The sequence below is a fragment of the Odocoileus virginianus genome, chromosome 24 (assembly GCF_023699985.2).
Source record: "Odocoileus virginianus isolate 20LAN1187 ecotype Illinois chromosome 24, Ovbor_1.2, whole genome shotgun sequence".
Taxonomy (NCBI): Eukaryota; Metazoa; Chordata; class Mammalia; order Artiodactyla; family Cervidae; genus Odocoileus; species Odocoileus virginianus.
Window position 1 is genome coordinate 25,903,441 of NC_069697.1, and position 22,931 is coordinate 25,926,371.

Consider the following 22,931-nt stretch of genomic DNA (forward strand, 5'->3'; position numbering starts at 1 on the left):
GAAGTAGCACTTCTTCCTAGAGGAAAAAAAGTGGAGCGTGGAGGTGGCCTGAGGATGCAGGGATGGGACTGGAAAATGTAAACCTGAAGGGGAATACGAGAATCAAGTAAGATTAGGAAACCTAGAATTTCTTAGGCTTCTGTGACCCAGCACAAACAGCTTACCTGATTCATGATGGAAAACTTCCTCCCTATTCTGTTGTCTGGGAGCCGAAAGCCCTTCCTCCTCATACCATCTTCTGATTCTGACTTGAACACCTTCTCAGGATCCCCTTTCTCCTCTCCTTCAGAGAGCTCCTTTTGCTTCCTCTTCTTTCTCCGGTTCCGTCTCTCTTTGGCACTCTTGGAACTCAGTTTAGAGACTTCAGATGAGCTGCGGGGAGAGCCTGCTCCTTCTTCACCTTCTTCCTCTATGGCATCTTCTGAGACAGTTCCTGCTGAAGTGGCCATCGCCGCCGCCTAGGAAAGTAAAATTTCACAGCAACAGACCAGATTGAAAGCAATTAACTAGAGCCACACAAAGCTAAGCCAAGTGGTGGAGATCACTTTCTTCCTTTCCCAAAGACAGGGAAAAAAGGAGGAAGGAAAACCAGTCTGTCAGAGGACACTATGGTGGGGGCCTGGTATCTCCATTTCCTAGCTAAATTTGTATGGTGGCACACAGCCCTGCATAATCAGAGTGGAACTTCATGGTGAGAGCTTTGGGACTTACTCTGTTTAGTATCCCAGACAAGAACTTGGCTGCCACCTTGATACCAAATGATCTTTTTTTGGGCAACTCTGAGAATCAATACTATATATTATGGCCCCAACAATGTAAAAAATACATTAAAAAGTAAAGTGTTATCAGTGATAAGAAAACAGACCCCCGTATGATTTCAATAGACCATGAAATTTTTGCACTTTGTTTTATGACCCAGGATACCGTCCCATGTGTCCCAGTTTATAGTCCATGGGAACGTGAATAGAATTTGCATCCTGCTGTTGAGTGAAATTATATAAACCTTAATTATGTTGAATTAGTTCATAGTGCTTTCCAGGTCTACTGTATCTTTCTACTTTCCTATCTGTTTGTTCTATTAATTTTTGAAAGTTTGATATTTAAATTCTAACTAAAAATCTTTATCTGTTTAAAAATAATTGTACAGTGGAACTACATGTAACTTTGTTCAGTATTTTCCAAGTCTCCTGTAAATATCACCATACTTTCATAATTTTTTCTAAAAAAAGTAAGATGTTAGGGTGTTAGTGGAATCACAAGTTTGTTTTTAAAATTTTACTTCAATATTTTACTTGTATCTTCTTTTCAAGACTCGTTATGAACACAGAGAATCTCTGAAGGAGATCCTCATGTTTTCCCCAACAAAAAAACCTATGCTTACATGATGCATTATATAAACTGCTCTGGTCACTTTTTTTTTTTCTCTCTCCAGCTATCACAGCAGTTGTGCACTGAACAGTTGAGAGATTCAACAGAAGATCATATTCACAAACAATTTGGCCATTAAGACAAATGTAATAATTGGACTGACCATCTGCAGTTGTTATTTGGGTTATTTCAATCAGATCAGACTTCTATTAGACAGTGTGCCTAAAAAGATCGACGGGAGTGGCAATCAGATGGGGCCTTAGTCACCACGATCTGGCAGGAAGGTCTATGGCAAACAGTTGATCACCAACCTGTGCTTCTTCCTGTTGCTTCTTAAGTTGCTCTAACATTGCTTTGAATTCAGCCTCTTTCTGCTCTGCCTCCTCCAGTGTTGCCTGATTCTGCTCTTCATAAGCCATGGCCACCACAGCCAGGATCAAGTTCACCAAATAGAAAGAACCCACAAAGATGACCAAGACGAAGAAGATCATGTACGTTTTCCCAGCTGCTCTTAAGGTCTGTAAAGACAAAGACCACTTCTTAAGGTGCTTGCATCAAATGAATCAGGTTGAACACATCTCATGGGCTGATGTTCCCCTGCAGAGGCAGTACTGCACTTTCACCAGGACCATCCTTTCTTGTGCGGAACTTCTTCACACACAGACACTCAGCATCCCCAGCTGCTAAATGGCCTCCCCTACCCCAGACTCACAGGAAATGTCAGTAGTACCTCCTATTCACTGTGACCAAAAAAAAAAAAAAATCCTCTTCCATTCCAAATACTCCTAATACACTCCTTCCATAGAAAAATGCTTACTTTTTTAAAAGGAAAAATTGCTCTGAGCTAAGAATTACATTTGACTTTGTCAGCTGGTTTTAAAACAAGTGTGAAGAAATGAAAACAAGACCTCAGGCCATTTATATACTGGTCTTCAAAGAGCATTTACAGACAAATCTCAACTGTGGAATCAGGTCCAGCTCATAAGAAGTCCCTATCTTGAGTGACATCCTTCCTTAGTCTTTTGCAATAGGATGAGTTTTCAAAGAGGGATATAATGTAAAGGATGCGGGGGTGGGGTAGGGGAGAAAAAGGAAAGAGGATCCTAAGAGTATTCCTTTCACTAGCACCAAACAAACAGACATCAAAGAACAACTGGGTTTTAGGTTATATGCATACACACAGGACCCATTATCACTTAGTTTTCATTTTTATTCTTCTCAACCACAAATACTGCATGGAACTTAGCAACAGTTACAAATATTTCATGGGAATACTAGGCTGTACAACAGAAAGGAAGAATTCCAGGAACTCCTAATAAGAAACTTTCACTGGAAAAAAAAAAGTTAGCTCAATTAAAGGGTTTCCTTCATGCCTGAGGGGTTCACAATTCTTATTATCAAACTAACTAGCATCATCAAAAGCTTACAGTCAAATGTAAAACAACGGATTATCAGAGAATTTCTAAGTTGGAAGACTCTCAGCAGTCATCTAGACTAGCTTCTCTATCACACCCAGCAAAATTAAATGACTTGTCCGGAGTCACCAAAGCAGGCCAACAGAATGGCAGTCTGGCCTTAAAAAAAAAAAATTGTCACAATGTTCTTGAACAAATACAATTGTGTTATAAATCTCAAAATGTTGACATATTTAGGCTCCAAGATCCTTGTGGATAAAACCTCATCTTTATAATGTCTAGCAAAGTGACTTACACATGTTTAAAGAGGCCCTAAGGCCAAACATCCAAAAGGAGGAATACTGAAGATGGTCTGCTGAAATAGGAAGGACAGAGATAGCAGATTCCCAGGCCAGGCAAGAGGCTCTCAAGTCTGTGAGCCTCTACAGCTATACATGATGAGCATGAAAGAAACTGGGCCAAGAGCTGGGAGAACTCACTTAATTTTATAAACCCACTGACTCTGAGAAATACCACCCTAAGATTCTGTATAATGTTTTCACCAAAGGTCTCTTACACAGAATGTCCCCAACCCCACATATTGTTATGTAAATTCCATCACCAAAAAACGTGGTATTACTTACTAATTGATACAAGTTTTCCCAGTAGTCCTGGGTCATAAGGCGAAATAATGCCAAGAAGGCCCAGCTGAAAGTGTCAAAGCTCGTGTAACCATAGTTGGGATTCCTTCCTGCCTTCATACACTGGTATCCCTCTGGACATTGCCTGAGGAAAGAAAAGGAAGCACCGGGCTTTTCAGCGTAATCCTACCCGGTCATCAGCTGGAAGTCATCTCTATGACCTTGCAGATAATAAATAGCCATCTATAGAGGCTATGTCAACAAACAGGAACTTTTAAAAAAGAAGAGGAAAGAAACAAAGTAGCCAGGTGGATTTTTCAAAAAATGATGTCCTGGGGACAGTCTAGGATCAGAATCACCTTAAAAATGCGGATACCTTTGTCTTAGACAAGACCTGGGAATAAAAGCTCTGCATATGGGATCCATGAATTTGCATTTTTAAGGGGCATGTCAGATGATTCTTAGGCATGCCAAAATTTGAGAATCACTGTCCTAGATTCATATCAATGTGCAATTCAACCAAATTTAACTTAGCTACTAACCTAAATGACAAATGCCTAGACATTCCTCTTAATCATCTCTATTCTCTTAACACTCACTGTGACAAACTGTATCAGTAAATACTGGGATTTCAGTGATCTCAGTTATAATAGTTCTTCTGCTTTAAGACTCACCTGATATTTACTCCAATGTAATTTCTAGTATCTATCAATACTTCAATATAGAAATTAAACGGACTTCTAGTTAATATCACTGAACTGTATATGTAAAAATGGTTAAGAGACCAAATTTTATGTTATGTATATTTTGCCACAATGAAAAAAAGGCAGAGGGGAAGATAATACATTGCAACTCTTTTCCCTCCCACATGCTGTCAGGCCTGGCATATTTTGGGTCACCCTTGGGTGCTAACCCATCATGAAAACAGTGCCCTTACTTGATAACTTATTGTGTTAAGACAGAATGAGGGGCGTCTACAAGAGACAGGCAAGATATCTGGTGTTGTAGATCCTATCTTTTAAATCTTTGATTTTGGCTTAAGACTAATAGCCATCTTCACCTACTAGTGAAATGTCAACTTTGGATGGACAAATATAAAACAGAAAGAAAGTCTGAGTCAACCAATTTATTGGGCCCACTACATGAACACAAGGAAAGTGAAAATATTGTTCATTTTTGTGTGACACATTATTTTATGTGAGGAGAATAAAATTAAGTGAGCCACTTACCCAGCATCAGAACTGTTCCCACAGAGCAAAGGTTCCAGCATACCAGGAACTATGTAGAAATTTGCTAGAAAAGTTTGAAGAGGCAGGAAATGAATAAGACAGATTTAAGTGAATGAGAGAATAAGGTTACACTGCTCCTAACTAGCCCAGCAGAAACAGTTATTGATTTTAGCTCATATAAACCTTTTCTGACAGCAGTGAAACCTGATAAGAATTCCTTCCCATTAACTATTTTCCTGTATATATTTAACAATGAAAAGTGCTGCCATGTGGGCTTTACCGCAATGTTCTTTCCAGACACCCGATTTCTACTTGTATTAGTACTTCAGATCTATATGCCACGTTCTAGTACTCAAATCAAAGGGCCTAAAAGAGAGGTTTCTGAGTTCTTCACCCCTTTACACAACTCTACCCTTCTATCCTTATAACTTCTCTTTACCATAAACTGATCACTAGTAACCATGTCCTATTTTAAATTAGAAGACACGTTTCCCTTTCCTGTTTGTGTCCCTGAAATCCTCTTTGAACACTTTCTTGTGGGTACTTAACTGCCTTTATTTTCTCAAGAGTGACTAATAGTGATACTGCTAATTTCCCCCCCTAGTTTCATAGCAGGTGGCGCTAGTGGTAAAGAAGCCCCCGCCAATGCGTCTTTAAGAGACGCGGGTTCTATCCCTGGGTCAGAAAGATCCCCTGGAGGAGGGTATGGCAGTCGGCTCCACTACTTTTGCCCAGAGAATCCCATGGACAGAGGAGCCTGGTGGGCTATAGCCTATAGAGTCGCAAAGAGTCACACATGACTGAAGCGACTTTGCACACATGCACACTACTACACCCAATATTCCTAAGAGTAACACCCAAATGCTCTGGTTCCTTAAATAAACTTGTCAAAACTCCTAAACTGTGATAGGATCAAACAGTTACTTGGAGATGACCCGACTTCCCTAGACCAGACTGACTGCTAAGGTCTCAGTAATATTAAGAAACCTAAGTGAACGGTGAAAGTGAAAGTTTCTCAATCTTGTCCTACTCTTTTCGACCTATGGACTGTACCCCGTTAGGCTCCTCTGTACATGGAATTCTCCAGGCAAGAATACTGGAGTGGGTAGCCTTTTCCTTCTCCAGGGGATCTTCCCAACCCTGGGATTGAACCCAGGTCTCCTGTATTGTAGGTGGATTCTTCACTGTCTCAGCCACCAGGGAAGCCCAGGTATATCTAAATGTTTAAATATCTCAGGGGAAAAAAAGGATTTTTCATCAAGTTTCTAAGCTCGATTTTTCAAAGCAAAAGTTTAGGGGTACATGTGAAAAAGATATAAAGTTTCACTTATCCTTTTAAAGGGAGAGAAAAGAGAGAAGGGGTGAGAGGGCTGATATTTGCAAGCTTCTGAAGATAATCTGACCTCAAGGAATGGGAGAAAGTTCACAAAGCTTCTCCCAGCAGTCTTGGCCCAGGCACTTTTGTACAGCCCAGGGGTAGCTCCATCATTGGCACTGGAGACAGACTTTCTCCCCACTCGTGCAGAGAAAGGGCTACCTACTTTTATTGTTGATGTACTCTTCCCAATCAAAGCCCTTGGTGCCGTTTTCAAGATAGCTCTCGTTGAAGTTGATGGGCCACACCACACACTTGTTTCGCAGGTTTCCCATGAAGAGCTGCAGTCCGATCAAGGCAAAGACACTCAGGCAGAACACTGTCAGGATCATCACGTCTGACAGCTTCTTCACGGACTGAATCAGGGCACCCACGATGGTCTTCAGGCCTGAGGGGAGAGAACCCCCAGAGTGAGGGTCGCCCCACAGCCCTCCCCACCTCCCCCAACCTCCCCCTCAGCCAGGGCTCCTACTCCTCCCCACATCACCACCCTTGAAACATGGCCACTTCATCTTTTATACCACGGGAATAACAATGGGTCAGTGATATTATCAAGTTTCCCAGGAGCATCCATTTTTAAGTCAATACTTCTGGAAAAGAGAGTCCCTTCTCCAGTATGTGACTCTTCTTCCTGGAAGTAGTTTCTTGTCTCTGACTGCTTCTCAGCGACTCAAATGAGTCAGGCTCTTACTTGCCCGGGTGTCTCCACAATTGCTGTTCCCTTTGCCTGGAATGCTTCCTCCATTCTCTTGTCCCTCCTGCCTGCATCCTATTCATCCTCCACTCTCAGCTGAATAGCAACTCCCCCAGAAAGCCTTCTCTGACTTCACAACTCTTCTCCCTCCCCTACTATGACTATTTTAACAGCGCCTATTAGTTTCCCCTGTAGCATTTATCATGGTCATAATTAATTATATCTGTCTTGTTCACAGCTGTGTTTGTATGGCTTAGCCCACCGCAGGTACTCAGTAAATATTAGCTGAACAAACAAATGGAAAATCAGGAATAGAGGCGGCGTCCGGGTTAGAAAGAGAACTACGGGGAAGTTTCAAAGCCAACAATAGGTGAGAAGGTACAATAATATTTTCCCAAGAGCTCTGGAAATGCCAATGTATTGAAAAGTTTAATTATTATCAATTCAGTAGTTGTGGTTTGTCTTTTCACTCAAAAATACACGTCTTCTGCATCACATATATGTCCTGTTCTCTACAACTGATCTTTTTTCTGTCCTAGATTTTAAAAAAAACACATAACCCACTTGAATTGGCGGCTTAAAGGCAAGCCACTGTTTCACATGTAAATCTGAAGGCAGATTTCTTAACCGCACAGGGAGAGATCTGGGACAGGAGACAAAGAAAAGTATGGTTGTGGGTTCATGATGTTTGGATCAAGACTGAGTCTACATGTGGTTCTCCTGGGCATGCCCACACATCAGCTACCTGTAAGACATGGCCAAGGAAGCACTGAACACTCCTGGGGGGCCGAAACACCAGGACGGACAGAGCAGACACAGGGCCTTGACATACAGGTCTCAAGAGGGAGCTTATCCCTAAGTTACTTCTGAAAGCGAGACTATCCAGTGAAATTCTACAGAAATCCTGGTCCTGGCTGTAAAGTATGAGTCTGGGTAGATAATTACCTTAATCAAATTATACCACTTACTTGTGTGACCTGAGCAACATACCTAACCTCTTGGGATTTGCGTTTTCATCTCTAAAATGGGGATACTTATAGTTAAATATCATAAGGCTGTTGTGAGCGTTAACTAAGCATGGCTCATATAAACCCTTAGCACAGTACCTGGCACACAGTAAATAACTCAAATGTTAACCACTTTTGTCTGAATCTCAGTTTACACACCTGTAAAAAGGTATTGATAATACCAATCTCGTTGGCTTGTTGTGAGGTTTAAATAAGATAATGAATATTAAATACCAAGTACACTGCCAGGTACTTATATCTTGTCAGCTATCACTGTTATTCATATGTTGCCCTCCTCCAAGAGATATGACTAGGATAATATCACTGTGTGGCTAAACTTGTACGATGGTGATCTAATGGGAGATGTAGACATAATTCTTCTTTTGCTGTATTTTGCAAGTAACCACCTAGAATTTTCAAAGTTAAGCCTGAGAGTGGTAATGGATGCTGCGTTTAGCACAAGACCTGTCACAAAGCAGGCACTTACTCTGTGTGTGTGTGTGTGTGTGTGTGTGTGTGTGTGTGTGTATTTAATTGGAGGATAATCGCTTTACAATGTTTTGGTGGTCTTGGCCAAACACCTAATATATTTTTAAGTTCTTTATTGAAAGAGTAAATGCATATGAAATTTTCTTCTCTCTTACACAGATATCCTGAAAGACATGGAAGAGAAATTAAGGTAAAAAGAGCCAAGAGTTAGACTGTAGAGACCTCAGCGTGCAAAGGCCTGTGCTTTCTCACAGAGTGGGCCTCTCCTGGAGGCTGTCGCCCCCAAAGGGATCAGGAAGAGCTTGTCTGGGCTCCAGGACATAAGGCATTTCAAGCCGGATTCCTTCTGCTCACAGGGCTGAGCAAAAAGAGTACAAGGCAGAAATCAGAAAGCAGGAGTTCTGGTCCTGGCTCAGCCTCTAAGATGCACTGTGTCTTGGAACAAACTTAAGGGCACCTCCCAGCCTCATTTTCTCATACACCGAACACGGGTAAGCGTAAGAGCACCTGGCAGTGGGCAGTGGAGGAGCTAAGAGTCTTTAAAAGTAGGGTGGAGATATTTGTTCGTGATTAAGTGGTTGGAGTTTCAATCTTTTATTCCTAAAGTTCTGGGAAACTGTGTATCGTTATCATGCAGTTAGGTAAGAAGGTACTGGTGGTATAAAATAAAAGGCAGCTATAGAGAAGGAAAAATTGTCCCCGTGTTATGGAACTTATTTCAGTAAGTTGCTAAGGAACAGAGAAGTCCTTTGCTACATTTGGTTGGGTTGAAGCAGGTGTATATTGGGTCAATAACTCAATTCTAGGTCCCTAAAATGACAGTCATGTTTTCAAAAAGAGTGATTTTTTTTTTAAAGAGTAGTTGATAAATCAGAATGGAAAAGAATATAAAAAGAATGTATATATATGTATACCTGAGTCACTTTTGCTTTACATCAGCAATTAACACAACATTGTAATTCAACTCTACATCAATAAAAAATAAATTAAAAAAAAAGAGTAGTTGATAGGTCACTGAAGAATGGCTGTTAAGTTTCTTTTCTTGGACTTCTTTATGAGGAGCCCATAGAGCAATCTCTCTTGAATGGCTCAGACAATCACCTATCTGAACACCTGATGACAGTTTCAAGCCACTTTTTACTTCTATTTTCATGAACTGAATTGTTAGCTGTCATCTGTATCAGTAACAAGAGGATAAAACTTTAAAACAGTCAAACCAATGCATTTGTGACATTAATTCATTTTTAAAAACATGTAATTTGAGCATAAGTCTAATCTGATTTTCCTTGGCTGGGAACTTTCTGGACAGTTCCAAGCCCCATACAACAGGAAATTCCAGGCAATGAGCTCAAACCATCTTCTATTCCATAAGGCCAGGCTCCCAGCAGCCTTGTTTGTAGGAAGTGACCTTCTCTTCGTAGTTAGATGTCAGGATGGACATCTGACCTAAATCTAGATCCTGAATTCCAGGAATTTGGAATGGGGCAAGAGAGAGTCCAGTAGCCTTTCATGTGGTGGGAATGATAATAAATAAATGTGGGAGCTGGGTGGCAGCCATATTCTATCATTATATTAGGATATTTCTGAGAAGTAAAGGCAGTATGCCTAGACACAGAAAAAGGAAACAGATGCAAGGAGAAAAGAAATATGAAGACAAGGTAGTCCTTGGTGTCTGGGGCTTTCTGGCTCTGTGTTCTGGTTTCACTGGCTTCCAGAAGCCCCAAACATCCCAGCCTTCAATGTCCTTGAAGGATGCTTGTATCTTTCTACTTGCAACCAGAGATGTTCAACTAAGACACCAACCCTACATGGAACTCCTTATTTTTCTGGGGATGGACCTGAACACTCACAATCAGCTGGTTCAACATCTGTTCTCCATTAACCAGAGGCCACTGCTGACGAAATCTATAAACATGAGTCCAGAAGGCTAAAATATATTTTTCAAGTGTTCTGCTTTGAGGTCTGATCGACACCTTGGTGAAGTTCTTTAAGCTTTCAAGAAGTTTAAAATAGAAACTTAAGTTGGAAATGGTATTCATAGGGCCACAAAGGAACAAATCTTAATTAAACAAAACTGATCACTACATAACAGAATGGCCATCCAAAAAGTTTGCTCTCTAAGATTCTCATCCAGATTGTCAGAAGAAAATTAGAGGGAGGCAGAGGAAGAAGAAAGGTGATTAGCCTGAAGTCTGTAGTGAAGGTAAGCACACAATGACTCAGCAACATTCACTGTAAACAGTCACTGCGTTTACTCAGGCATCAGCCAAGACTCTTCTTCCTTCCATAAGAGTTGATTAACTGCAAACGACCATATCTGCAGACATCAATGCCAATTTAAGGAGATGACGCCCTCAATGCTTTTCTTAAGCTTAACCTTCACAGTCTGGCTAGCAGTGGCTGCCACATACTAGCTAATGCAGCCAAGCAAAAGTCCTCCCCCTACAACCAGCAACACAGGCCAAAAAAAGTAAGAAGTTGCTGGCAGAATTCTTGACCTGATGCATGCAGGACTGGAGAATGCCACTGCTCTGGCTGTAAGGATAAGCTGTCTACTTCCTCTGCTGGTTCACAATACCATATACCAGAACAAGCAAGAAAACCGACTATCCAAAGCAGAGCAGAATGCTCCTTCATTCGACTCCTACACAACAGAGTGTGCAACAGAAGCCACGTGGGGGCAGGTTGGACGGCGAGAACTCTTGGAAAAGGCTAACATTAACTAGCACTGGGATGTGTCTGAGCAGAAGCAGTTAATATATTTACTACAGAACAAGGAAAGGCAGCTGGACCTAATGTACAGAAAGGTCAGCTCCCAGATAGGAGTGGGATACTTAAAGAACTCTGAGAAGCAAGTGAAGATGCTACCACAGAATTTTATTCCACCCTATGTCCAAAGGCACCTCTGAACCTCCTGTCTCATTTCCTGATGCCCAGTGATCCCTTGAATAAATGAACAAAGCCTGCTTACGTGCTGGAATCCAGGGAAATCAGCTGTGCATACTGGGATCAAGATTTTCCACCAGGCTGATGCCAGATTATAAATAGTTTATCTTTTCTGGTTTGTGACTCAGGTTGAGAAATCTAATGGGTTTTAAGCCACATGAGCTATTCCTCATACAAAATGAACATCGGAACAGGCCTCAACAGCCATTAACACGCGGCCCTCACAATAGTGAAGGAATGGCTTCTCAGTCCCACAATCTGGCTCATCCAGACAAGTCCTGGGGTACAGTTATGCCCAGTTACTCTTCTCTGCTGCAGATTCAGTCCTCACAATGATAGTTCTTAGAGGTTCTTTAGATCAAGAGTAACGTGCGAGAGACTTGGGGGCCCTAGATTTCTTTACTCAAGACCAGATAGATTCGTATCACAAAGTCTGACCACAATGAAACTGGCTCCCAGTGGGGGCGGAGAGATCCCATGAGCCCTCAGTGTTCCACTCAGGACCATGGTGGTAAATTTCAGCTGTCTACCCGGAGAAACAATGTGGAAAAAGGAGAAATACAAAAGCTACTGAGTATTTTAAAAGAAACAATGAGTCCGAGTACAGTCTTAAAACGCATTCTATTCCCCTTTACTATGCAGTAGAAATTGCTACATTCATAATGGGGACATTTAAAAAAAATGCTGTCTTTGTGAATACTGGGGTGGGAGGGAGAAGGACCTCTCATTTTCCCTGCTTTGTATCTGATACCACAAGTAAAGAGAGAGAGAAGGTAACAGAAATGAAAGCAGAGAAATATCAAACCCAAGAGAAAAATAATCAAGAAATTACAGCTCTAAAGAGAGCAAAATGGTGAACAGAAGGAGTGCTTTCAGAGGTCATTTCAATGATGATGGAAATGAAAATGGACCAACAGCGAGGCCCTCCCAACGAGTTTTATTTACACCCGTAAGTGCTACCCTCTAAGGAAACTCAGACACCCACTTTAAGATGCCCACCCTATCTTGGGGGCATGTCAGTCCTGGGGCATGTGGCCAAAGCCCGCAGGGGATGAAACTTCTGACAGTCACTAAGAAGTTCCTTTTGTACCCAGATACATACAAAGTAAAAACAAAGTTTTAAGACATACAGCTTTCTATACAGAATATTTCAATGTCAAGTTGAATCTGGCAAGTTCCAGAGCAAAAGAAATTTTCAAAGGGTCTTTTCCTGTAACTGGTCCCTTTAGCATAGTTCGCGTGGCACTGTTGAAGCTTCAAGTCGAGTCCTCTGAAGCAAAGGGAAATCATGAATGATAGGTATCCAAGTCTTGAGTCAGCAAATAAAGAGATCAGAATGTGAGTTCACTCTTTTCTAAGCCACAAGAAGGGTCTAAATTGAAGCATCCTGTATAAAAGGCTGGAGCTAACTGATACACTGTACTCTCCAATCTTCAGGAAGTTCTGGCTGCCCTGACACATCCAGACTATCTACCGAAGATGCTAAGAGGGAGGACAACATCAGCCCAGGTGGGCAGGGTAAGTGCTCTAGGAAAGGAAAAAACTCTCAAAAAGGGAGTTGAGAACTCTGTGAGATTTTACAGGTCCCTTGTCAGTTCTGTGGTAGATCTCACTTCTGTTTTTGGCAGCTTCGGCAAAAGCCTACCATCAAACTGGGAGCAGAAGGCAAAGAAAGTGACAATTCCAGTGAAGTGGCCGATGAGAAAACTTGGTATGTAAAGCAACAGCTTTTATTCAGAGGTAGCTATGGCCCTGCTCTGTGACTGCGGAGTCAAAGTGACTCCAATTTCCAATCAAGAGACGGCTCAGCTCCACTGACTCAGACTGAGGTTCCCCACCGTGGAAGGAGACCTGGATAACAGGCAGGTAGGCACAGGGCAACAGCCCTCCACAAGTAGAATAGGGAGCAAAAGAACTTGGGATAGAAAGTCACACTTTAAGAACTGACTGTATCATTGACTTTATTATCCCTTAAAGTTATTGTCAAAACCCCCCCAAAGCTAGCTCAACTAGGAGGTGCTTCTAGAAATGGGAATCCAATAATTTATTTTAAACTGCAAAGTTGGTGTCTAAATCTTCACACAAACTCTTTCTTTGGGTTTAGGTTTCTTCTTTATAATTGCTACTGCTAAAATCATTTATAGAGGACTATTACAGGCCAGGCACTGTGTTTATAGATATATATTTATAATACAGAATGCAAAACTAGACATTAATATATACCTATAAAACTAGAGCATTAAGGATAAATAACATGCCATCAGTCAGAGTTATCTTGCAGAAATGCTGTGGTCAGAAGTTAATCATACAGCAGAGACAGAGACAGAGGCTAAGAGCTGGAGCAGAGATAGCATCTGCTGCCCTAGTTAGTGAGGAGAGCACAGCTTTCCAATTTAGTTCTGGAAGAGAAGTTTTGAGATCACAAGAACATAAAGGGACAGATGCCTTGCGGAGTACACTGGGGGAAGTGAGTAGAAAACATGGCATCATATTTAAAAGAGGCCAGAGGAGGAAAGAGACCAAAGGAAAAACGACAGTAAAGACTTGGTGGGACAGATGTGTTACAAAAAGAAAAAAAGAAAGACAAGGCCTGCTTAAGGGTTAGGCTGCCATCAACAAGCTTCATAAAGGCACCTAGAGAATGAGCTGGATTTTCTGTCAAAGGGATTTATTAATAAAATGGCTAAGAACTAAACTTTGACAAGTCACAGTTATAGTTTTTTGCCAATAAGAATATACTATAGGGGACTTCCCTGATGATCCAGTGGTTGGGACTTTGCCTTCCCGTGTGTGGGGTGTGAGTTCAATCCCTGGTCAAGGAGCTAAGATCCTACATGCCTGGCTGCCAAAAAATCAACCCATAAAACAGAGGCAATATTGTAACAAATACAATAAAGACCTTGAAGATGGTTCATATAAAAAAAAAAAGAATATACTCCACTGACATCTAGCCTCTGGTTGACAAGGAGTAAGCTACCATTGCTAAAAATAAAGTAATTCATTCTCAATAGGGCCATAATTTACGGGCCCACTTCATGGCTCATGTTTGTAAGTGGAGAAACTGAGATTCACCTCCCTGAGGTTCTCAGTCAGCAGAATTCTACCTCTGTACTTCCCTCTCTCTGCATTTGATATCTAGATAACGTTGAAAAGGAGAAAAGAAGAGTATTTTTGGTGCAGCCACAGAAGAGCCATGTGATGCCAGGAATAGGATGCCTCTGTTCTTCATGTCCCTGTTTCTACAAAGCTGCAGCGGAAAGCCTGGCCTCTTGGGAGTCTTCCTTCCCTAAAAACTCCTGAATACAACCAAAGTCCAACCAGCAACAACACAGTCTAGACTTCTGCCATGTTTCTGCCATGTTAGTTAGCCTACTAACTAAAATATTTTTCCTTCCAGATTTTAAGACTGGTCTTCTGAAAGATAGTTATTAACGAGCAGCAAGGATTTGAATTAAATTAATAGATCTCAACCTCAGGGGGCCATCGATGGGTTTTGCTGGGGAGGCGGTGCCTATGAAATTTCACCTGGTTCTCAAAAGGATACAAAACCTTCAAAAGGTTAAGAACTATTGGGCTAGCTCAATCAGAATCAAGAAAAAGAGGCAAAAAATGTAAAGACTGTCAATCAACTACCTCTCAACTAGCCCCGATTACTTTTTTTTTCCTTGTAAAAGTACTGTACTTTTTTGTTTGCCCATGTGCTTTGATGTATCTTATCTTACCTTTGACTTTTTTTTTTTTAATGGCACCCACATAAGCTTTCATTGGGATTTATGTCTGAGAATGGTTTCTGAATATATATGTAGTAGATATCTACTGGTTCTTATTCTAGTGAATTAGACAGCAACAGTATGTGATATACAGTGATTATCAAAGTTCAGGTCACTAACACCAAGGCTCTTAAATTTATCTGGAACACTGGACTAGTCAATGGGATAAGGGTTCTTCTGTGATTAAATAATTCCATTAACACAGTAACAGTAAAAGTGCAATTCTTCGAATAACATCCCATCAGCAAACCATGCGACAGGAAGCCTGGAAATCACAAGCAATGGAATGACGGTGAATGTTAAAATTACTGTAATTCCACGAGGCCAGGAAGCAAATGATTCATATTCAAACAGACAGCTAGCTCCGTGACAATTTTTTCAGGTATCTTAAGATCCAAGTGACTCTTAAGCACGTGCTTTTTCAGAGCATGGATGGAATGGGGGTTGCATGCCTTGCAAGCACTGTCAGAGCAACTTTGGCTTAAGGACCAAAGAGCCATTCCAGAGAACATCTCCTGGGAAAAACATGCGAAATGCAAGGCCATCTCAGCTGTGCTGATGCTGCTTCAGGATGTGGTGGACAGAGCAAATGGAGGAGATAAGAGGAGATGAGGCAAAGTCAGTTTGGTGTTTAAATTTTCTCACCTGGAATTACAGAGATAGTTTTCAAAGCTCGGAGAACCCTGAATGTTCTCAGCGCTGAGACATTGCCCAGGTCCACAAACTCTGTCACATATCTGTAGTAAGGGAGGTCACGCACAGACACAAATGACAAACACGGACACAAACACAAACACCAAAGGAAAAAAAACGAAACCACAACAAAACAAAAAGTACAATACGTCACGTCAGGGCCCTAACCCAACACCTAACACCAACCCCGGGCCATCTTACCTGGGATTACCGAAATAGTTTTCAAAGCCCTCAGAACCCTGAAAGTGCGTAGAGCTGAAACATTGCCTAGGTTTACAAACTCTGTTATATACCTGCAGAATCAAACCAAAGTTAACTTGTAATGGTACCACTGGGCGAGGGTTTGAGAATAGGGGTAAGAAAGGGTCTTATAAGCAAGATATGATTTCATTTTTTTCCTTGAAAAAGAAAAGTTTCAAATATAAGCATTTAAGGAACACATTTTATTTTTTTCAGTTGGGCAAGGAGAAATCCAAAGTGTATTTGAAAGAAGTGATACCACCAGAAGGCTCCTGGGGCTTTCTCACGCAGCATCATGATGTGCAGATCCCAATCAGAATGACTACTCTTAGTCCATTCTCTTTTTCCAGTTAAAAGGAAGGCCAGGAGGTATTCAAAGGCTTATGTCTCCAAGTTTTGTGAACAATTTCTTAGGAAAAGGAGACAGATTTCTGCAGCAGGAGCCCCATATAAACAAATCTACATTAAAATAACTTCCTAGCTGACAATGGAAAAAATGCCTAAATCTCTGCATATATGACTTATCCAAGAGTTGTCTGCATATCATTGTAGTCATGCCCACATATGAAGTTTTAGCTTGTGACATACAGGAAAAACACAGATCATGGGATCAGAGCCAATATTCTGTTAAGTGTTGATTTAATCACCAGCTCTGTGCCTAGCAAGGACACACACCAGTGTATTCATAACGCTGGAAAGCTAGAAATTTTCTTAATATAACAGAAAGTCAAAGTTCCAGTTTCAAATGTTCAGTGTATATCATTCATTCACACTTTATAGTTGAAATACATCTTTGTATCAGATGCTCAGATCCAAACATATACAAATGCACCCAATCTCTTACACATCTGCGTGCACACATACACACACACAATCTACACTATACCTTCACCCCCTACCAAACCACAAAACACTTTCCCCAACATGAAAATGCAAATAAAGTCTGCTACACCTCTTCTATCACCATCTAAGTTTCCCGAAGAGATGCATTTTCATTGTTAAAACAACACTAATTACATAGAACAGCTAGCATGCCAATGTGGAGTTACACTGATCCCAAGTAATAATAGTTTGAAGCTCTGGTCAGCAATTCTTTAGGAAATGAGCAGATTGGATACTTATGCGTTGACTCTAAAATGTGTTCTGAATTCTGTAACATCTGGACAGCCTCAAGAAATTACATATAACATAATATACCCAGGAAACTGAGTTTCAGCCTAAGATTTACACCTAAAAAATATGAAGTCTTCACCAAGGCCTCCTAGTGATAACTGTGTATACCCTGGTCAATGTTATAGGGGGAAACAAAATATAGGGAGTTGCAATAGAAAATCACTTGCTACTTTTGCTCCCATCTGCTCATCCTCTCCCATATGTACACCCTGTCTCTGCCTGAACCCCAAGAGGCCTTCATAAGAATCAGACATATGTCCATACCAATTTACGTGGTTATCCTTTAATTCCTCACACAACTAAACCCATAAACTCACACTTACACTGTCATACAAACACCCCCAAGGGTACAACCACACACATACAATCACATCCAGAACAGCAATAAAGTAAGCAGAGAACTTACGCCATCATGATGACACTGAAATCTAACCAGTTCCATGGATCCCGTAAAAAGGTAAAGCCATCTATGCAGAAACCTCTTGCAATGATTTTCACTAGTGATTCAAATGTATAAATCCCTGTGAACGTGTACCTGTCGAAAAAATGGATAGCTTGAGGCAATTTCTAAACAGAAAGGAACTTTAAATGAACCTTCTAAGAGAGCACTTGCTGACATGCAGCCTCACTAACAGAGACAAAACAGAAAGTACACAACTGATGCAGCAGAAAGGAAGTGAGGAAGAGAAAGGGATGCATCTAATGAAAATTACTGAAATGCACAAACCAAGAAAGTTGGACTGTGGCACTGGGTCCTGAAGGGCATCACAAAGGAATAGCTCTGTACTGCCACCTAGCACATGATCATTTTGAACCAGGAAAGGAGGCCTCAGAGCCAATTTTCACTTGAAACAACACGAAAAGGAAGGCTAAAGCTGGAGAAAAAGGCAGTATCATCAGGAATTGAGGGTAGAAGACGGTGATGGGCCAGTTAAAGCTTTGGCTAACACAGGCTACCATAGGAAAGGGCAGAGGCGGTGAGTCGTCACTTCCACGGCAGGCTTTCTCTTTCTAGAGTTGATTTCTAAGGATATTTCTTCAATTCCACATGTATCCTCACCCACTCCGTGAAATAAAATGTGGGCAATAATCGAGAAACAATAATTTCCAGAGTTGATTCCTAAGGATACTTACTTCTTAAATTGCAGATGTATCCTCACCCAGTGAAATAAAAAATGGGTAATAACCTAGAAATAATAACTTCCAGAGTTGATGTTTAAGGATATTTCCTAAATTCCACATGTATCCTCATCCATCTCTGTCACATGAAAAGTGGGCAAATGATTTTCTTCCTTGATGGATAAGCTGTGCAGTGCAAGATGCAGTGACTAGATATATTTAAAACAAGCAAGCAGAAAAATAAATACATGAGCTACTTACTCCACATTCTTCGACCAGTCAGGAGGGTTACTAAAAGTCATGAATACACAGTTGGTCAAAATAGTGCACATAATGATCATGCTAAATACTGTAAAAAAGAGTCAAGGCAGAATATACAAAATCTGGCCTGCTTTTATCCTCAGGAAGCAAATACATTTCACATTAAGTATCATTAGAATTAAAATCAGTAACCTGAAAGGAAACAAAGCACAAAGGAGGAAAAGGCAAGGTGATAATGAAAACTGTGGCCACCACCATGAACCATATGAGTGCCACCATATGTATCCACACCCAGCCAGAGAATGTGAGTGGACACAGCAGGATGGTCACTCTTTTTTTCAAAAGGGCTGTCATTGTTCTTTTGGATAAACATTTTTCCTTCTTACCATTTATGCCTCTAAATACCTTTTTGCCCAGTAACCAGAAATCTTGCAGTCTGCCAGATGCCAAAGTCATTGGATGAGAAAAACAAATTAAATCTATCTATGTTATTGAGGAGTCATTTATTGTTAATTATCTTGCATTACCAATTATTTGAAAATGTTCATGTATTTAACAGGTTACTTTTTTTCCATAGCCCTTCAAAGGGCTGTGTCCTTGCAGGGCAAAGCAACAGTTAATGTCTGCTGAATCTGTCAAATTCGGGAAACCAGTTGTGGTAAGGACTGGGTAAGGATTTTAAGGACATCTATACCACCGTACTCCTAAGAATTAGGTAATGAGGCAAATTCACCTGATCTTTCTGAGAGTGTCCAGGAATGTTTATGGGTAGCAAATCATTTTGCTGCCATTTCAATTCCATCCAAGATCTTGCTCAGCCCTTCTTGTTCTTGTCTGGCTTAGTCACTAGGTCATATCCGACTCTTGCAACCCCATGGACTATAGCCCACCAGGCTCCTCTGTCCATGGGATTTTCCAGGCAAGAATACTGGACTAGGTTGCCATTTCCCTCTCCATATTCTTATCTACTGAGAAGAAATAAACTGCTTTAGATCAATACGAGTTACTTAACCTGCACAGAAGTCATATCTCATTTGTTACTAATTCACTCTCTCTTGCTGATGGCATTCACTACCTTCATTCTATTAGTGGAGTTTTAGAACACTTCTTACAGCTGGATTTTTCTCTTCCCACAGCTGGATTTTTCTTCAGGGAATAATAACATGTTCTGGTTAGAATAGAAAAAAACATCATCCCCTGATCCAACAAGAAAGGAAGGAGTCCATTGTGAATTATTTATTTTCTTATAAATCTTTAGATTTCAGAACTATGTTGCTTATAAAACCCACAAATTCCAGATCAGGTTGCTAAATTCTTAACAAAAACAAAAGGTGCAAAAGCTTAACAAACCTGTTTATGAAGCAGCAACTGCTGGTTTCTTCATCCTACTTGGAGGATACAAAACTCTGAAGCATGGGACTAAGTATCGTCAAATTAAATACCAACCATGAAGGTTTAAAGTTACTAAGTGAAGTTGCTAAACCCATCACGTAATTCTTCATCTGTCATACGCTCTCCTATATTAAGGAGATGCAAAGTCAAACCGCATGAGTAAACTGGCATTTTCTTTTAAGGGGGGCAAAAATATATATAAAAAATTCATATCAATCCTGCAATCTAGATCTAAACCTGTGCACCAAAGAGGCCATTTAATCTGAGACATTATCTTACTTCCTAAGTTTGTGGTTTAAGAAATCAAAGCAGATCTCTAAAACACTTGCTCAATTATTTATAGTAGCTTTTCAAAAATTCTAATATGGGCTTTAATATGTAAAAAGCTGAATAATACAACTTGTTATGAAATTACTAAAGTCTGAGTGCTTTAAAAATTAAGACTTCAGTAAAGTTACCATCTTAACTTGTCCCTCTTAATGATACCCAGAAAATTCCAGATTCCCGTGATATCATCCTAAGAAAAAAGAAACCTGCTGAAGCTCAGCTAAGGGTTTAGCAGAAGTTCTGACTGGAGGAATAGTCATCTACATCAATGATAAAATAGTTAATATACAATTAGGTGCTGGACATTCAGAAACACATACCAATGAACACACAATGGCTACATTCACTCCACATTTGCAGAAAAGGATATGAATGTATCAAAATTTTAATAGCTATTCTTCTTATCAGGTTAAAAGGACTTAAAATGTACAAGGCAGGCGTGGCACTAAATCTGAAGAGAGTTTTCCCTCTGTTTAATACTACAAAGGTCTGTGGAGAAAGAAAGAGAGAAATTATTAAAGCACAGGAATTAATCACCACACGAAATAACATTTTTCAAGGCAAGAAATAAACTCAAATGGACTTATGTTTTACTTCCCAATTTGGTGTCTAAGGAAACAAAGCTTAAGGCAATGTACTAAGGCAAGAGAAACCGCTTTCCCTCACCTCCCTTCCTTGCACTGCTCCAGATTACATTACAAATAGATGACACTATCTTAGCAGTTTCAAAGATCACACTTTTCTTTCAGAAACAAGCCATGTCAACTATACCTAAGCTGCCTGTGCCTGCTCTGGACAAGATTCTGAAGTTTATTAATTTAGGATTCATTCACTCAACAAATAATTACTGAGTGCCAACCATGTGCCAGGCAATGTTCCAGGTGCTTGGGAAGGATCGGTGAACAAGGCCACCCTAGTGAGAGGAGCTTATGTTCTAAGAGGGGAGACAGACAATAAATAAAAAACCTAATGAGTAAGTAAATTATATCAAATGTGATACATGCTGTCGGAAAAGGAGGAATATCAGGGAAAGGCAACTTGAGAGTGCAGGTGTCAGAGTATGGGTGAATGTTTCATTTTTTAATTGAAATGTTATGCCAATCTCTGCTGTAACATCAAGGTGACTCAATTATACACATATATACATTCTTTTCCATTATGGTTTATACCAGGGGATTGGATGTTGTTCCCTGTGCTATACATTAGGACCTTGTTGTTCATCCATTCTAAATGTAATAGTTTGCATCTATCAACCCCAAGCTCTTGGTCCATCCCTCTCAGGTGATCAGGGTAAGCCTACTGAGGAGAGAGATTTGAGCAAAGACTCAAGGAGGTGAGAGGAGTTATTCATCTTGTCGATATTTACCTACCAAGTCTATTCTACTTAGCTTTTAAGAACCTCCATTATCAGCCTTGCCAAATTCATTCAACTACATTCCAAGCATAAATCCTCCTGTCGTGCCAAACCAGAACAGGTTATAGGAATTCAAACTTTGGCCTTGGCTCTCACTGCCCATCCTACTCAGATGCCTTTTCCTGTTGTATGAATTCAATTTAAATATTTTGGAGCATCTGTTTTGTGCCAAGCATTGTGCTAAGCTTCTTGGATACGAGCTTGAATAAAACTGTACTTTAAGGGAAGACATATATGTGAACTAATAATAATAAACATAAAATTCAATAACAAAAATATACGTAATGTATGAGAGGCAGCAGAAGAAAGAGCTTTTTACTTTCCCATTGGATGGGCAATTCAAGGGAGGGGAGTGAGCTGGGAGGTGGGAGGTATTCACAAAGGCAGGTTACTAAACATTTGGAAGGGGTTTTAAAAGATAAGTGCCAATTCAGAGAGATTAATTGGGCAGATAAAGGGGAAAGGGTTAGCATAGGATTACAAAGGCACAGTAGCTCAAAACTGGGGGTGTTTTCAGAGAGCTGATAAGTAATTCAGCATTGCTGGAGGTTTAAAGAGAGGGGGAACAGCAAACTGTGGAGCTGGAGATGCAGGGCCTACTAGACTGAGGTCCTAAGGACACAGGCCAGAGGCAAGTACTCAGCCCTGCATCTAACCATGCAGATGAAAAAGCACATGGTCAAATGCTGGCCCTTTTAAGTAGGCATTTCCTTTTGTTTTGTCCTTTAATTTAAAGTAGTACATGTTCACAATCATAAAAAAAAGGAACAGGAGACAAGTTCCATCTCATTACTCAATGATAACCTTTGCCTGTGTATCATCTTTTCTTATGGATCTTTTCAAAACTTTTCTGTATTAATACAGAAACACACAGATACTGCTTTAAAAAGACTCTTCTCTCCCTCCCTTACCCTCCCTTCAACTGTACTATAAATACTCTTCTGCACCTTGCATTAAAAAAATGAACCCCCACAAAGAAAAACCCAGGGCCAGATGGCTTCTCTGATGAGTTCCTCCAAACGTTTAAAGAATTAATATCAGTCCTTCATAAATTCTTCCAAAAAATAGGAGAAAAGGACACACTTTCCAACTCATTCTTTAAGGCCAGTATTGCCTTGATACAAAACCAGACAGAGACATTTAAAGAAAAGAAAACTATAGACTAATATCCCTTATGAATATAAACACAAAAACCTCAACAAAATACCAGCAAACAGTATCTGGCAGCATATAAAAAAAGGATTACACACCACCAAATGGGATTTATCCCAGAAATACAAAGATAACTTAACATATGAAAGCCAATGTAATACAACATATTAATAAAATAAAGGAGAATTACTGCATGATCATCACAAGAGAGGCATCAAAAGCACTTGACAAAATCCAAAATTCTTTC

General features: G+C 40.4%; 1 protein-coding gene across 8 annotated transcripts in view; it reads right to left on the bottom strand.

The window, feature by feature from the left end:
• Nucleotides 1–22,931, bottom strand: part of SCN8A (sodium voltage-gated channel alpha subunit 8) — a 191,683-nt gene that overhangs the window by 75,060 nt on the left and 93,692 nt on the right. For 5 of the 8 annotated variants that reach the window (XM_070454391.1, XM_070454396.1, XM_070454393.1 and 2 more), the window contains exons 3-11: nt 20,488–20,607; nt 18,400–18,488; nt 17,426–17,554; nt 15,559–15,650; nt 6,174–6,395; nt 4,633–4,696; nt 3,407–3,548; nt 1,680–1,886; nt 165–458 (exon numbers count right to left, since the gene is read on the bottom strand). In XM_070454391.1, the coding sequence (XP_070310492.1) occupies nt 165–458; nt 1,680–1,886; nt 3,407–3,548; nt 4,633–4,696; nt 6,174–6,395; nt 15,559–15,650; nt 17,426–17,554; nt 18,400–18,488; nt 20,488–20,607 (1,359 nt within the window). Of the gene's footprint in view, nt 1–164; nt 459–1,679; nt 1,887–3,406; nt 3,549–4,632; nt 4,697–6,173; nt 6,396–15,558; nt 15,651–15,807; nt 15,900–17,425; nt 17,555–18,399; nt 18,489–20,487; nt 20,608–22,931 lie in introns of all 8 variants that reach the window. The other 3 variants (XM_070454397.1, XM_070454394.1, XM_070454392.1) reach the window with 1 other exon arrangement.